Source organism: Neolamprologus brichardi, chromosome 1 (genome assembly GCF_056152115.1).
Source record: "Neolamprologus brichardi isolate AB-2024 chromosome 1, ASM5615211v1, whole genome shotgun sequence".
In the NCBI taxonomy this organism is placed as follows: domain Eukaryota; kingdom Metazoa; phylum Chordata; class Actinopteri; order Cichliformes; family Cichlidae; genus Neolamprologus; species Neolamprologus brichardi.
The window spans coordinates 22,555,439-22,573,431 of record NC_142104.1 but is presented as its reverse complement, the minus strand read 5'-3'; the positions used below and the strand labels follow the sequence as shown (position 1 = coordinate 22,573,431).

Sequence of the window (17,993 nt, the reverse complement as noted above, 5' to 3'; positions counted from 1 at the left end):
TCCTGCACCTTGTTGAATCTGTGCCATGACAAGACAGGGAACAGAGGAACTTCAGGAACAATTCTAACTCCCCTTTAAAGACTGCTATAGATACCTGAACCATAAAGAAAAAGATTAATAAAACTCCTAACAGCATAGAAGAATACTTTATTAATATTATGGAAAAACATCTCCCAGCTAAGAAACATGTTTCTCATATTTACAAAAGGATTATAAAGGAGTCATGCCAAAACACAGGCTATATTAAGGAGAGATGGGAATTAAATGTTATAATCACAGATAATATATGGGAAGAGTTGTGCAAAACCTGTCACGAGGGAATAAGAAGTCAATTGTAGAGAGAATTTGATTGGAAATTTAAAATCAGACTTTTCAATACACCACTTGTTATCTCCTCATACTATAAATAACCTAATATAGAACTATGTTGGAGAAAATGTGGGGAAATAGCAGCAAAGTGCACCTAATAAAGTATCCAGCAAATCTGTGGCGGGCTGTAACAGAAAAGGTGTACAAAGCCTCTCTTGATGGCAGCCATCTTTGAGCTGTAAACATCCACACCAATCCCATGCAGGAATCTGCACACTCTAACTATTACACTCTTACTCAGATTTAAGACACAGCAATGGAGGGCTTTTTATAAAAGGAAAGAAAAGCACATCAGTCGCACAAGACGACAAAAACAGCAGTTGTAACGCCCACAAACAAATGCGCAGGGTAACTGTTGATAGTTAAGCAGTTTATATGTCGGATCTTTGGTCCAGAACTGATTTCTACTGAGACATAAAAAATAAATGACCTTTGTCTTGAGGACTTGAAATTTCAAGTTGTGAAAAAGCTCCTATGTAAATCCTCATGCAGCCTATTTTGTTGTATGTATGTGTGTGTGTGTGTGTGTGTGTGTGTGCGTGTGTGTGTGTGTGTGTGTGTGTGTGGTCTTTGCTGTCAGCTGCTTGTCTCACTGTGCCTGAGGTCTTGCCACAGGGAAGGCTTCCGCTTGTCATCTTCACTCAAGGTAAGGGCAAAAAGCCCCTTAATGAGGTTCATCTCCCATCCTCCCTTAAATAATTTTCCTTTTGTTTTACCACCAGCACAATCAGGAAATTTAAAGTAAAATAATTACTATGACTTGAAAGCAGTTGTCTAATCCTGTTAATTTTAAGAGCATATAATTTAGACTAGAATCAGTTTTTTTAAACACCCCTATGACACTGTATCTTTCACAGACAAAAGAATGCACTCATAAAAAGACGAAACACAGTCAAAGGCTGAACTATGCTTGACGTCATAATTCCTCACCATTCGCTGCTACCCATTTTAAGAATTTTAGATTTTCAAGAGCTGCTTTCATAAATTGTAAAATGAAAACAGTCTTTTTTAAACACTCTCTTGGCCTTGTTCAGGCTGAATTATCATTGTGCCTGCAGCTCAGTGTTACCAACACAGAGGGGGAGCAAATATCAAGCTTTAGAGAAAATCAAAAGGGCAGATGGATTTTCTCACAATCTGAATTTCGCTGAACTGAATAACAGATAATGATTCTTCGAAGCTCAGAATTGATTTTCAACATATCTGGCTAATAAAATGAATGCCTTTGGCCACTGCAGCACTGAAATGTGGTTAAGAATGAAATCCACTAAATGACAGGGATATTAAGTTTTTGGTCTGAGACTTATAAACTATAATCTAGTATAATCTGTAAAAAAGGAAAAATCTGTTTAAGAAAAGAACAAAACATAGAAATATTCCGGCCGCTGATAAAGTCATAAAAATACAGAAAAATAATTGTTTATAGCTTTAAATGTCATATTTTGTGTTAAATAAAACTAATTTACAAGGGTGGAAGCAATGAAATGAGATACTTTCTTTTGGCACGATACAGCATAGACTACAGAGCACTGTGAAAACGTCTCAAGTTTCTTTATACGTGGCTTGGAAAATGAGTTAGTACATTTTTAACAAGCTTGAAAATCAGTATTTATTCTACAACACTTCCCTGGGCAAGCGTTCTTGTAATTTCTTGAAGTAGTCTTCAGGAATAGTTCTCCAGGTTTCTTGAAGAACATTCAAAGCCCTTCCTTGGATGTGGGCTGCCTTGTTCTGTTCTGGTTCAATAATACTGAGGTCCAGGCTCTTAGGAGGCCAATCTGATCATCCTAAATGATGTGTTTAGGATGATCAAGCATATTTTTCCTGCACTAGCAGTGTGTTTTTGATCGTAGTCAATCAGATGCTTTCCAGATAGTATTGCATGTTGGACACAAATCCAACAATACGTTCCATCAATTTTGACAAGATCTCCAACACCACTGCCTGAAGTGCAGCCTCAAACCGTGACAGAGCCTCCACTGTGTTTACAGATGGCTCACTGTAACACTCACAGTTTTACCTCTCTGAGCTCCTCTGCATATATTAATGACACTGTGAACAAAAGTTTAAAATTAACAAAGTGCCTAAAGACACAATTTAAAATAGGTTCAGTTGTCTGTTTTGTGTAAACACAACACTGGTTCATCACTTAAGTAAGGTGCCTTTTTTATTTGAATGATCGATACTGTAGCTCAGTGTTAAGTGTGCAAAACAACAACAACAAAAAGCAGAAAAATGATAAAAGCATCCAACGACTGCTTATTTCTGCTCTAAAGTGTAATCTTATCATGGCAGGTCTGGAAGGACTGACTTCCTTTAAGGAGCTGCAGTTAATGACACTTCTCCATTGTCCTAATTTTAAAACCCTGGAAGTTGCCCCTTGGTTTTTGCTGTGAACCGCAGCTGAAAGAGACATGACTCCAACTAAATGACGGTTTGGGTTTCACTGACGACAACTTTCCATTGTTAGCTTTCAGATGCACCACAGTGGGGCTGTGAGACGGCGAGGAAGTAAAATTCATTTTAACAGAACTCCACAGAGAGCCACAGCTGTGCATTTTCCTAAGTATGCTTGAGCAGCAGAGGGGTCTTTGGGAAACTCAGGAACATGATACCAAAAAACAAACATTACAGAAATGCACCGGATGTGTCTGCTGTTATTTATGTGCAGCTAATTTGCAACAACAATAATGTTTTCATGGAGGCATATGGGGCCAACCAGATTATGTTTCTGTTAGGATAAAGACACACAATGTTAATATTGAAGTATTCAACATATTTTTAAGCTTGTGTTGAGACACTGTCAGCACACATCAGACTGCACTCTAGTTTTATGCAGAAAGAGACTGAACAATACAACAATACCACCCTGACTGAGTTGGTATTGTTGCCCAAAATTAATCACAGACAGGAGTGTGCTTGCGCTTCACACTTTGGACTCACATAGTCCCGTCTATCCTTTGCATTCATATGACTGCTGTTGTGGCCAGGACGTATAAATGTAGAACATCGTTCGCTCTGAAAAAATGTCTCTAAACAATCCAAGCAGCAATTGCATTTCTCAGCACAACATAACCATGAAAACGAAAGATTCGTAATTGTCTTTTGAGGCAGGGTTGACATGAAAGAGATGAGCTCAGAGGAAGAAATATCAGTGAGCTTGACAGGAAAGCCTTGCTTTGAAAGCACAACAAGACAAATAAAGCTCTTTCTCTTTACTTTACAATGCGAAAAGGTGAGAAAACCGTTTTCGTTTTCAGATAACAGGGGATGGAAAACCTCCAATAATGAGAACACTGTTTATAATTTACTCAGGTGATAAGTGTGAACACACAACTGACATCTAGACATTTGCAATCTGACAGGCCTTATCAACATTAGCAGGGAGTAAAAGTGTTTCCAGCAAGTAAACGAGTGACCCACACATGCTGGAGACTGAAGTCACTTGTACCAAAGGTGCATCTGTGTAATCTAATTTATTGTTTGTAAAATCTTACATCTCAGTAAGAGTCACTTAATTAAAACAAATAACAAAGGGACCAAAATTTCAAAATGATGAAATTTATTATCAGCTTTATAAATATACATTTATTTTTCTGTTCATAAAGCTACGTTCAGCTGATCCCTTATTCACGAAGGTGTTTAGTTTAGCAGATATTTAGCGTGATATCGTTTCCGTGATATCATTTTTTTTGTCTCCGCCCAGGATCAAACTTTTTCTTGTTAGGCAGTTGTGAAAACCACTTCACTATATTGCTAATAACAAGTAAAACGTCAGGTTGTTTTATATCTGGCCCTTGTTTCCAGACAAGCTTTGAGGGTCTTTCATATCGGATCTTAATTCAACCCTGAACCATGAGCCAGTCACAGAAAAGATACACAAGTGTTTTCCTTGCTTCTCAAGAACCTCTAATTCCCTGCTGATATTAGGGAAAGGATTTCAGCCACAGCTGTGATGTTTTGTTGACCATGTTCCTGCACACAAAGCTGCACAGCAAAAGCAGGCTTTGATTTGGTTTTGCTCTGGTCTGAATATGTCCACTCCTGTTACCTTTTGTTTCGTCCTCTGTGTGTACCTTCCTGCTCTCTGGCCCAGTGAACAGCATAAATGATTGAAGGATTCGTGTATTTAGTTGTCAGCTGAGAAAGACATTTGGTACTGAACTCCGAGTTTCAGCATGGGAACTGACAGCATCGAGGTGCTTCCAACAGTGTTAGGGCACAGAAACAGCACGTAGCTGGTATACACAAGTAATAAATTCAGTGCTAATACTCTCCAGCTGGAGAAAAAGAAGACTACCTATGATTTGTAAGGCTGTTTTTTATTCAGCCTAGTGTAACATATTTGTACTGCAACATAAGCACAACCTCTCTACCCTACACATGTCATATACTACAGACTTTTAGCACTTCAAACCCTTTGAGTCAAGCATATTATTGGATTACATGCTTCAATTTATATTAAAAGCTATGTTTGTAAGAACTGTTTTAATGCCACTGTTTGAATGGCAGCAAAGATATAGAGTATACCCACTTATGTCTTATGGTGGCTTTCAGAGGTTAAAATCAAACATCCCTAAATTTGCAGATGATACATATATATTAAAAGGTTTGCTACTGACTGCAGTAACTGATTCAAAGCTTTAAATGATGTGATTTTGTGGCTAAGAGTGCTGCAAAAGTGCTATTGTGTCTGGTATGCACGACCTAAAATTATCTGACATTTGTTAAAAAATAAAAGTTAAAATTCTACAGAAATCATGAGACATAACAAATTTAATGCGATTTTTAACAACTGCATTTAGAAAATATTTTTAGAAATAGAGAATTAGAAAAAAAACCATTGGTTCAATTCGGCCATCAAAAAGAGAAATACCATGACTGTTAACTGTTGGACATAATGTGCTTATTATGTGATATAAGGTTTTCACTGCTTACCTATTTTTTTCCCATTAGGAGAGTTTCCCAGTCCACGACATGGTCTCCTGAGTGGTCCCGCCACCACTGCATCACAAGCCTTAAAACCAGTCTAACCTGGGACATGACTGCTCTGCTTCCCAACGTCAGTGTTCCTGGGAGTACGGCAGCTTTGCTGGTGACCACTGACTGTCCGTTTAACCTGACTGCAGCTGCTCAGGCAGGACTGGGGTCAGGCTATTCACTGGCCCCACTATGTACCGTGTGTTGCTGTGGGGTTCTCAATCGCACCTTGGCAGTGGCATTCATGGTCAGCCTAGCATTTGCCATCGTGGTTGGGAACGTGGTCACACTTACAGTGTTTGTGCAGACCAGACAGTCGAGAACACCACAGGGATACCTGAAAGGTAAATGTTGTGAACTGTGTGTTGAGGCAACTTTTGTTGGAATTTTGTGCTATATAAATAACATTTATTGAATTGAATTAAAAAATAATAATTGAACTGCTTTATCACCACATCTTAACATGTACATCTAGAGTGTAAATCAAGTTTCATGGATTGATTCCAGTAGAGCCCGACCAACATTAGATATTTACCGATATTTGATATGAAATCTGATATCAGCCGATATATTTTTTTCTTTCAGGCACAGGAAACATAAACAGATTTACCTGACATTGGTTATGTGCAGTTATTTATAACTCCTTACTAATATAATATAACGATTCTGTTCATAAATATTTTTTATTGCTACAACAAGTGATAGATCACTGGTTTACATTGCTTGTATCTGCTGGCTGTTGTGTTTGTGAGGTTCCAAACACATGCAGGAACGTTGTAGAGTGCCCTCTGGTGGACAAACTATGCAACCTTAATACTAACAACAAGATTATAAGAGTTTGTTCCACCTCTTCTTTCCTTTTGTATTTTAATTTATCCTCTGGTATATCACATAGATATTACTGGGCAATATATCGTCCCTCAACATTATATTGGTAGGGCTCTAATTTCAAGAAACGTAAAAACAATTCCTTAGTAAAATTTAATTTCCTGTTTGTAAAATGCAGTAATATTAAAGAAGAATTTTTTTTCAGTCTAGAGAGATATAAGAGGATCTTTAATTTTAAGCAATAAATATATTGTAAATTGTATTATATTATATGTATAATGTATAAGTATTGCATTCCATTCACAAGGTGGCAGTGACCAGAAGGGATTATAAAGTATTATATTAAATAGTTTCATTCAGCACAACCGATTAATTTAAATTTATGGAAAACCTAAATCAGAAAGGTTGTTTTTTAAATTCTGCAAATAATGGCCTAAAAATAAAGCAGTTCTTGTGATTAATGGTAAAATGCTAAGTAAATGATAATAAGGAAAACTAAATACAGATATCCAACATGACATCTTCCTCTTCTTTCTTCTCTGTGACAGTGTCTCTGGCCATAGCAGATATGATGGTCGGTGTTCTCGTGGTTCCTTTTTCCATCTACACTGAAATCTCTCTGATGGTAACCACCACGCCCCCTGTTTGGTATCAGGGTACTTCTACTTCCCCTGCCAACTCCTCTTCTCGTGGTGGACTAGTAAGCCCATGGCAGCCCTGCATGCTGATTGGTCCAGTGTTTGCTGGATGCACATTTGTTTCCATCAGCACCATCTTCCTAATGACTTTGGAGCGCAGTGTGGCCATCCTGTGGCCACTCCAAAAGGACGCCTTGGTGACCCGGAGACGAACTCTGTTCCTCATCCTGTTCTCCTGGGCTTCCAGCTTTCTGCTGGCTTTAGCGCCTCTCATCTTCAGCAGAAACTTCACTTTGGAGTACAATGAGTGCAGTCGCATGTGTAACTACACCCCACTCATGCTTGGAGGCCATCTCCCGCCTGATGCCAACATCTTGTTGTTATTCCCAGCGTTCGATTTCACACTGCTCGGTGGCACATTGGCTGTTAATATCGTGTCTTTCACTAGCATTCGGCGGTACTCCCAAAAACGCAAACTACTCTCAGAGGGGAGTCTGAGCGATGGAGGGGGAGGATGCCCTCACAGGCCCTCTTTTTCAGACATCAAAGCAGCCAAAACAATTGGCATATTAACATTTGCCTTTACAGCATCCTTCACACCCATTGCAGTGTTTGTGCTCGGGAACGTGGTGGGATACACCTGGTGTAATTTCTCCTTTTTTGCCTTCTGGATTCTGACAGGAAACAGTTGCTGTAATGTTATTATTTACAGCGTCAGGGACCACCGCTTCAGGAAGGGTGTGACCCTGCTGTTTCAACGAGATCAATCCCCCCCGCATGGCGAGAAGAACTAAGAGACGTGTAAATTTGTGTTGTGGCTATGACCCAAAGTATGACTTGGAATAGTTTAAAAAGTAGAGAAAGGTGAAGAATGGGTTTACTCTGTGAAAAGATTGTCATCCCTTTCCTGTTTTCAAAGAGAGGAAAAAAGGAACCCTGCCTATTTCAACTTCTGGTCCTTAATATGCCATCAATAATCTCTCTTGCTAAAGCATTATGTTAAAAACATATGAATTTCATCCATTAAAAAAGTAGCAACGTTATTCCATATTATGACCTATAAAGGCTGTGATTATTTTACATGTGCAATGCACTCTGGATTGATGATGGAAACGAGTTCGACTCATTACATCAGTCTCACAACCAAGTACATAATGTATGAACGCTATGAAATGTCTAAAGGAAACAAGAAAAGAGATATTAATCTACACAGTTTTCTCATCCATAGCAAGAGAAAGGGAAATGATTGGGCACATGCGGATGAAGACAACTTCCAAAAGACCCCGAGCTGTGTTCTTGACGCTTCTGTATTAACACATTTGATTAATTTAGAGCTCACAAACACTTTTTGTTGTTGTTGGTGAGAAGCAGCAACTAAGACCAAATGCTGCACCTATAATTTGTTTCCCCAAAAATGCATACAGCAAGTGAAAGTGAAAATAACTTTAAGATAGCCTGCGAACAGAAAGTATTAAATGTAAAGATGCTCTGCAGGCAGCAAAATATAACATATGGCAGGTGCTGCCTTTGAAAGTGCACCAAACTGTGTTTAAGAGTCTATAAACATAAAAGTGTCTTGAGGAGAGATTGACTACATTGAAAAGGTGGATGGTAGGCTGAAATTACAGGTAGGGAAAGACATTTTATCATAACCTGATACACTTCCCTTTCACACCTCTCAAGTGGCTGCACAGAAAAGGATTTTCGCTCCATGCTTGCTTCTTCAGCTCTGTGATCGTCTTCATTGTTGGGGATTTTTAGTGAAGAGGAAACAGAAAGCAGGAAGAGAGAGTGGTGGGAGACACTCCACAAAGGGCCACGGTTCAAAGTCAAATCCGGTTAAATGTGTTTAGCCTTTCAGCACATGGTTGCCTGCTCAACCTGGGAGAAGGTCATCCTCGTTTTTGGGTTTTTAATTCTGAGTTATGCCAACAGTTATGTCATTCTCAGATTTTAGTTGAATGGGATGTGCTATCTAGCCTACCTGCACCATAAATAACAATGGTGGCCTATTTTTTTTTAATTAAAAACCCCCCCAAAATATCTACATTACATCATGTTTAAGTTGTTGTGGTGTTGTGGGCATAATAAGTCATGTCTTTGTAGTCGCTTTTTTTTTTTTTTACAGGTAGTAAACATGTTTATTTCTGCTAAGATGTTGACCATTTTACCTCTGACTTGCTTTTTAAAGCAGCCTCAAGTGGTCATTTGAAGAACTGCAGTTTTTGGCAATAAGCATTACCTTCATTATTAAGCCCCATATGTTGTCTCTTGGACTGGGTTTATACAATATATTAATGGAGTTTTTTTTAAAATGTGAGTTTCTGTGGTTCAAGTCCAGGGTAAAAAATAAATCAACAAATAAACAGTTGCCAAGTAACCACTCTAGACGATTATTGGTGTCAACAAAGAAACAATTTAGTAACACCTTTGTGAGGTTTAGAGGTGCTGGTAGGCGGAGAGTTTTGTTTTTGTATCCAGTTTTTAGACCAAGCCATTTCCTGGTTTAAGCTAATTTGAGGTGTTTTCATCACCTAACACGTTTCCAAAAAAGCCGAGGCTCAAGAGTTCTCATAAGTCAAATGTAAATGCCATTCAAATGGAAAGACATAAAACTTTAAATGAAAAAGTTCTGAAAAAGTTAAAAAATGCTTTCAGGTTTGTCCACCTATTATGGATCGTGACTGAAAAGGCCATTAACTGCACAACAGCAAGTCCTTGCAGTGAGTCTACTGCCACAACAAATCCATATCCTCTCCCCAGGTGTCCTTGTTTCCTCTCTCCAAATCTAAACCTTGCTTTCAAAGGGCTTTAATGAGCCTTTCAAAAATTTCAGAGAAAAAAGTATGTCAAGGAGCCACAACGGTCACAACTGCATAATGAGTAGTTTATTTGTAATGGGTTTTTTTCCTTTTGTTTGTTTTTGTGTTGTTTTTTTAATGACAGCAGTGTTTTTGTCACCTGTTAATTTATAATGGGGTTTGTTTGTAATTAGAAATCATGTTGCAGCCTCCTCATAGGAAACAGTTAAGGTTACTTTTAAAATCCATTAATTCAGTTTATTTTGATAACAGTCTGCCTCAAGTATCAGAAATGCACTTTATCAGTTGCTATGTGAGCCATTTCCATTGTGCCAGGTGTCGGACACAAATATTATTTTGGACAGATTTTTATTTTTAGCTTTGTATTTTGTCTGCATATTAAAGAATGATCTATGTAGTTATTAAATCAGTACTGACTAAATGAATGGGACTCCAGCCACAGAGATGTAGAATAAAAACATAATGATATATAGCGGACCCTCATGCTGTGTCGGCTTATCTTTTCAGGGTATAACATACAACGTATAACATGAAATAATGTGTTTCTTGTGTACTTATTTTAATTCTGTATTGTACGAAATAATTATATTTATAAATAATGAAAATTTTGAAGCATAAAATTTCATTAATTTATTTCTTGACAGAATAGCTTAATTTTAGCTATTCTGTCACAACTGACATCCCTTTGAATGCAGGGAGGAGGTTATTCTTGCCATTGCTGCTGTAAGCAGTTTACAGATTATTCTGTGAATCCATAAACAGCAATCCAACAGTTCAATTGACATAAGAGTGAAAACATTTTTTCTAACTTACCATGAAGTGCTCAATGAAGGGATTGTTTGACATTTGGAAAGTACATTTAGTAGCTCACTGGTCACCTTTACCACAGCAACGAAATTTAAAAGAAATTGGTATGCCACACACAAGTACCTTGATTTTTAATGTCAAATATGCTGACATATGGTACATGGAAGTTTGTTTTTGGCAATATTAAGAAACATTTGATTGATGCTAATGTGTTTTAAATGGAAAATCACATTGTAATGGCTGATAGGCAAGTTAGATTTTAGAGGTAAGTCTGAAAACAAGTCCTAAATACACTACATAATAAAAATCCCAAATCAGGGAACTGGAGGAAACTGTGGAGCTTGTGATTGCATATTTGGATGAAAGATTTGAAACTGCAAAAAAGACAAAAAGATAAGCCAATCATGTAGCTGGGAAAATATTAGAAAATGACGATGTAAGATAAAATAAGAATTTACCTGCCAGCAAATATAAAGTTCACAATTAATATGGTTTATTTATTTAACCCTTTCACACATAGTGGTCACTACAGTGAGCAGCTATTCAAAGACTGTTTTCTTGTATTTGTGTCAGTGTTGATAGTATACTTGCACATAGACCACTACGTTGGACACTGATGTGTCACTCCATACCCTGCCACCCTCTGGTCGTTTAATGTTACTATAGATGTAAGACGTGTTTCATTGTAATTATTGTTATTTAACCCTGTCATGGATGAATTATGACAACCTCAATCAGGATTTTTTCTTACGTATTTTTATTCATCTTTTCATGCCTAAAGATGAATAAAAACACTTAAAAAAAAGTCCTGATTGAGGTTGTCATAATTCATGCATGACAGGGTTAAACCATTAAAAACAAAATCAAAGACACTTTATTTTTTTATTTATTTCCACCAAACACCATTAAACACCATAGACATGCAATTGTATATATTATAAAACATTTACAGTCACACAAATTTTAAAAACTTGCACAAAATGTGTACATAATTTTTAGGATGAGCTTTATTGGGGCTGGAAGGATTGTGTTACCTTTGGACAGACCAGTTTAGCAGTTTGCTCTGCCGTCCAGTGTTTGTGTTAAACCAAATTGCAGCATTTTTACCTTTCTCAGTTCTCAGTAAGAAGATTAATAACATACTTACCAAACTGTCAAACTATCCATCCATCCATCCATCCCTCCATCCCTCTCGCCCTAAGACAGCTGGGATAGGCTCCAGCACCCCCCACAACCCTTAAAAGGATAAGCGGAATGGATGGATGGATGCAAACTGTCAAACTACTCATTTAAATCATAGATCTCACAGAATGGATGAATGAATGAAAAACATTTTCCAGGAAAAACTATCATTATCTTCTAGTTTAAAAATCTGTTACAGCAAGGTTTCAAATCAAAAGCATTTCAATCATCTTGGGCTCAGTGTAAAGGTCAAATTGTCTACTGCTACTGCACTACTGAGACTATAGACTTATATGAGTAGTGCATAATTCCTCAGTGGTGACTGCGTCAGATTTGGTAACAATAAATGTGTTTGTGAACACATCATTTGTGATTTTAATAGGTTTCAGTGTGACAGTAATGCACTCAGCTTACTGCGGTGATATTCACAACCTCCACAATTACTCTTGAGTATTGAAGGGCTGTCACATTATGTAATGTGAAGAAGAAGGAGTGGCAGTGACGCTACGGGACACCTGGATACTTAGCATGGAGGACTCTTTGACTGTGTACAGGAGAGAAAGCAGAATCAGGTAGACTGAGTTCGCATCTTTACATCTAGAGAAGAGGATCCTAAAACCGAGTGACCTAAATTGTAATTTGAGTGTGTGTGCATTTGGGTAGATAGGGACAGAGTTTATATTTTACATTTACACGGTTAAAGCGCAATCTTGTAATGTGGGAAGACATTTGCGTGGAGACGGAAGTGCAGAGCAGTAGATTTCTATCAGCAGTGACATGATAGAAGTCTACTCCACCACCAGTCCCACCACAAGATAAATGAGCTGACATTTGGTTGCTCATGTAATTGAGTTCAACGATGAAAAACACAAAGCTGTCCGACAGATATCGGGAGAATGGGTAGAAACAATAAAGAGAGAGAACAAATCATGTACTCTGGAATGGCATCTAGCAGCCAGTAGCCTCATATGTCATTTATAATCAGTACAATAAATTAATCTGATCTGTATTTCTGCTGTGGACTCATTAATCAGTACATTGTACCCTCACAACAGTTCTGTGAATCATGTTCATTGTGCAGAGCACTGACTCACTGCATCATGCATGCATGCTTTCATACTTGCTGCAGGTGGATTAATGGTGGGTTTGTTATTGTTGTTGTTGTTGTTTTTTATATTTTGTGAGTCACACTTTTGCAAAGCACGAGGCATGTTTAAAGCTGCATCTGGCATTTTGAGACATATTCGAACTATTGTAGCTTGTTAAGTCAATCTTACAGACATAAATCAGTGCCGTGGAGTATTTGCCTTCATGATTCAGCTCATGAAACAAATGTTAATATTAGGCAAAGATTACTTGAGTAAATACAAAATTCCCTTTTTAAATGATGATTTCATTTACTGAGATGAAAAAGCTATCCAAAGTAATTGCTCTCCCAACCTTGGCAGCAATGAGCCTTTCACATCGCTGTGGAGGAATTTTGGCCCATTCTTCTGTGCAGCATTGTTTTAATTCAGTCACATTGGAGGATTTTTTCACTTTTAACTCATTCCCAGACAGAGTTTCTGGTAGACAGCAGGATTCATGATCCCATCGGTCACGGCAAGTCCACATCCTGAAGCGGCAAAGCCGCTGCAGACCATCACACTACCACCACCATGATTGACACATGATTGTTTGCGTGATGTTATTTTTATGAAATGCTGTTTTTAATTATACGTCTGATTTAATGGGACTCAAACCTTCTAAATTGTTTACATTGCTTTCCCAAAAGTCATAAAATTTCAGTGGGCCGGCCACTCCTGGGCAGGTTCCCCACAGTTCCAAGTTTTCACCTTTTGTGGACACAAGCTTTGTGTAGTCCAAAAGCCAGTCTGTAACCCTGTCCAGATTGATAGATGTCAGTGACTTCATTTGTCACCTGTTTCTTCAGATTGTGACATGATGTGTTGCTCGGTGATAACTGAAACCAGATGTGTGAAGCAGAAGTGTGCAGGAGGAAAAATTTACGTTTCATGTTTTGTTTTGTTTTTCTTTCTATTCACCTGTCATTCAGAATCTTTGTAAGACAAGTAATCACACGATAGAACTGCAGTGTGAATTTATCTGGATCTGAATTTAGTACATTACTGTTACTTATAAGTTAACAAGGAGCGGGAGGCTGAGGGACGATTATTTTTCAAACAGGGCTCGGTAGGTTTAGATAATTAAAATTTGTTTAATGATGTGAAATGTGTAAGTGTGACAAATATGCAAAAAAAAAAAAAAACATAAGAACTCGAGAAGAGGGGTAAATACTTTTTTACAGTACCATAAGTTTATATAATTTTAATTTTCAACAGCAATGAAAAGACTTATTACCTGAATATGTTTTCTATTTCTTTTCTTCATATAGTAAGATCGTCCCTGACAAAAGATTTTATCCTATAACGTCTGCTGCTTACTTGTTCTTTTTCCACTGTCTTTGCTGGACCTTCACGGTCCTGAGTGTTTGTGTGTTCATGCAAATAAAAAGGAAACTAGATCTTTCAAAACATCATGTTAGTAGGCTTAAAACTCCACATGATGTCTTTAACACACTGTACACAGTAATTATGCTTCTTAAAAAACAAATAAAAGTACATTAGTCTTATTTCTACTTGATTACTTACAAAAGACTATGGAAGCCCTTCAAGACTCACTAGCTTGATAATCACCACTCATGGATATGCTCACTTAATGATAACACAGGAACAGGAGGAATAGGTTTAAAGGTGTTTTGTGTTATAACAAGGATACGTCAAGGAGAAAAACAAATTCAGTTCCTTATTAAAAAAAGATATAGAGTGACAGTAAAGGCTAATTTGCAAGTAAAAGAAAAAAAACATGAGGGAAATATTTGTTATTCAGAATCATTTAAATGTGTTCAAATGTCTGACGATAGTGTACTTGAGACATAATCCCCACCTTTGTTTTGATGGACAGAAGAAGAACTGAGAAACGAACTGCTTAAACACAGAAGAGACTTTAATCAACGGCTTGAAACAATAAAGTGCAGATTAAAGAAAATGTCCGTTTCCCCCGTGACTCTAAGGGCAGCACCGGGGCAACCTTCTTTTTTGTTTTAGACAAGCGCTGTATCTCTATAGCTACACTACAACGAAACCACACAAAGATGTGCACAATAATACCACCAGCGAGACATATTGTAAATGGTAGGTCAGAGATCTCTAGAGCCACAGCAAGGTTATATATTTTTATTTGTCCCGTTTCTTTTATTTATTTATTTTTGCCCCCCTCTCTCGTTTCAGTGTCCTAATGAATTTTTAATTGTCTCTCTAAGCTCTTAAGGCAAGAGATGTGTGTCAGAACCAATAAAGCACAGAGACCACCTGTGGCTGGTGTCTGTTTTTGGCTCAACAGAGGAAAGGGCAAAGGCAGAGATGGCTGAGAGGGGTGACAGGGAAGGGGGGCGTGGGAGCGGTGCTTAATCCAGCAGGGGCAACAGCAAGCTACTGTCCACTCTGGGTTCACATGAATTAAACTAATCTGTAAGATGATACAAAACAACTGGGACTGCCCTCATCTCTGTATCCCTCTATGCTTTGCAGCAGTTAAAGTCATGTGAGAAAGTTTCCTGCAGCAAGGTGTCCAATGCACCACTGTCTGTCAGCGTGTCCCTGACCTGGTCTGTTAATATTCTGAAGACCTGACAGTACACTTATCGTGGGGACTGCTAGTGACATTTGGGAGTTCAACTATTCCCTCAGCTGCAGAGTGATAATTGGTCCTTATCCCGATCTGATTGCCTGCCATCTCTCATATGTAATTTACATGCTCTGGAAAGTGAACAGCTTCCCTGTTTACTGGTTTATTGGCGATGTTTGTGAAGTGCTGCACACAGCTTGAAGGGAGAATTGGAGAAGTATAAGGTTGGCATTATTAAAGTAATCATTCATGCAGGCTCAAAAAGAGCAAAATATCCTTTAAGAGCCCAAACAAAACCCCAGCGCCATCACCACCCATCCATGCTGCTCAGTCACACATGCTGATATGTCAGCTAGATTATTCATCCATAATCACGGTGTGGCCCCGGTGAGCTGACCTGCCAGCGGACGTATGCACAGACCTTTAGTCTTCCTGGACTCCCCGCTTATGTTGTCAGCTATAAATACACAAACCTGCACAGTTCATCCAGTCTCCTCAGTGAACTCACTAGTGCACTTAACTTGAGTGTTCCTGTCACTGCAGCCTGTCCTCGTGCAGAGAGGGTGCCCTGTAATATTTAACACAGAGGTTTTACCCTGTTTGAAGAAGGTGCGATGAAAAGACAACATCTGCTGCTCATGACGTGATCAGTTTTCAAGTGAAAAGTGCACTATGAACTTCAAAAGTTTCATGCCTTTTAAATATTAATCATTGTTCGCATCTGCTTAAAAATAGAAATTTTATTAGTTACACTACAGTAAAACACTGCCGTTAGTTTCTCTACCTCTCACTTTGATTGATTCCAGTGCACCTAGTGTGCATATTTACCGAATGGCAGTTATCTCTGATGCCTTTCAGCCAACTTGTTTTATGCTGTCCTGGGCTAATGAGAACTGAAGTCCCATATGGCTATACAGCATGGCTGAGAGAAAGTGGCTGTTTACTTACTGTTTTGGAAGTGGGAGTTATGTAAAACAACTGTAGGACAAGATTAAAAATAGAAGCAGAAAAGTCACACAATCTAGGAAAAATTGGAACAGGGTCATTTGCTCTTTTGCCTCAATACTTTCAATATTCTGTGTGTATTGAACCAGTCATTAATAGGAAATGTAAACAAATTAACTCTATTTAGATTGCAGCAATATATGTACTGTATTGCAGCAGGATTATCTTAATTCACCTTTTGCAGCTATAACCATATCAAGGTTTAGGAGTGTGTTTCTGGGAATTTATGACCATTCTTCCAGAAGCACATTCATGAGGTCAGTAATTTATGTTGAACGAGAAGGTCTGGCTCACAATTTCTGCTCTAATTCCTCCCAAAGGTGTTCTGTTTGGTTGAGTTGGGGACTCTGTGCAGTCAAGTTCATCCATGTCGTTGTGCACTGGTACGCTGTTGTGTGGGAACAGGAAGGAGCCATCCACAAAATGTTCCCACAAAGTTGAAAGCATGAGATTTTCCAATGCTGAAGCATTAAGAGTTTCAATGTAACTAAGAGGCCGAGCCCAGCTCCTGGAAAACACCCCAACACCATAATCTCTCCCCCCCCCCCCCACCAAACTTTACATCTGGCACAAGACAGTCAGACAAGTTCTCCTGGCATCTACCAAGCCCTGGGAGCTTGAGGGTGCTGCACAGCATCTTAGCTGTTCCTAGGACTGCGCTCTTCTGGACAGAGATCTCCGATGTTGTTCATGGGATCTGCTGAAGCCACTCGCCTAGCTTGGGAGTCACCGCACCTAGTGCTCCAATTACCACAGGGACCACTGTTACCGGATTGCGGGGCAAGCTGTGTGTAAATTATTAAAGGACCCAGGATGCAGACATTACTGAAGTGGGGGAGCTTTATTAATGGAGGGTGAATATACAAAAAGGTGAGGGTGGCATAAACAGAACTGAGTAAAACCTAAACTGGGAAAAACTAAGCATGGAAAACAAACCAGAAGCCTAGAGACACACACGGAGATGCAGGGAGACGGAGACACAGACGAACCAGCAATGCTCACGAGAAAACACAGGGCTTAAATACACACAGGGCAATCAGGGAATGGGAAACAGGAGGGAGGCACGGCTGGGAATAATTGGACATAATGAGAGAAGGGGAGTGAAACTAGAAACACTGACGAGAGACACAGACCTACAAAATAAAACAGGAATTCACACATGCAAAGACACAGACTAAGTAATGCGGACTTGGCACAGGAATACACAGGCGGAAAAGACTAAACACTAAACTGAGGAAGAACAGAACCAAAACCCAAAGAAATAGAAAACCAGAACCAAAATACATCACAATAATAGAAAACACAAAATGCTGGGTCAAAAGACCCAGGATCATGACAATATACAGGGCGGGCCATTTATATGGATACACCGTAATAACATGGGAATGGTTGGTGATATTAAAGTCCTGTTTGTGGCACAGGTGTGTGTGTGTGTGTGTAATATATATATATATATATATATACCTGCTCCACACCTGGATCCTGGAATGCCTAGAGCAGTGGTTCTTAACCTTGTTGGAGGTACCGAACCCCACCAGTTTCATATGTGCAGTCACTGAACCCCTCTTTAGTGAAAAATAAAATATGATTTTTTTTTTCAAATTCAAGACATAGATGTGTTTTTTACTGGTGCACAAAATGAGCCGTGCATGTCAAGGCGGAGGCTCTGACTCAC

General features: G+C 38.7%; 1 protein-coding gene across 1 annotated transcript; it reads left to right on the top strand.

Moving 5' to 3' along the window:
- The first annotated feature begins 5,269 nt into the window (after positions 1-5,269).
- On the top strand, positions 5,270-7,609 carry LOC102786096 (trace amine-associated receptor 13c). Its single transcript, XM_006780279.2, has 2 exons — positions 5,270-5,693; positions 6,726-7,609. The coding sequence occupies exons 1-2, from the start codon at positions 5,270-5,272 to the stop codon at positions 7,607-7,609; spliced, it is 1,308 nt and encodes a 435-aa protein (XP_006780342.2).
- The last annotated feature ends 10,384 nt before the right edge of the window (positions 7,610-17,993 follow it).

What these genes read in the sequence shown, in the direction of transcription:
- LOC102786096 (XM_006780279.2), top strand. Translation starts at nt 5,270, where the DNA reads ATGTGCTTATTATGTGATATAAGGTTTTCACTGCTTACCTATTTTTTT. An exon ending in ACCACAGGGATACCTGAAAG is followed by an intron (nt 5,694 to 6,725) that starts GTAAATGTTGTG and finishes TCTCTGTGACAG; the next exon opens with TGTCTCTGGCCATAGCAGAT.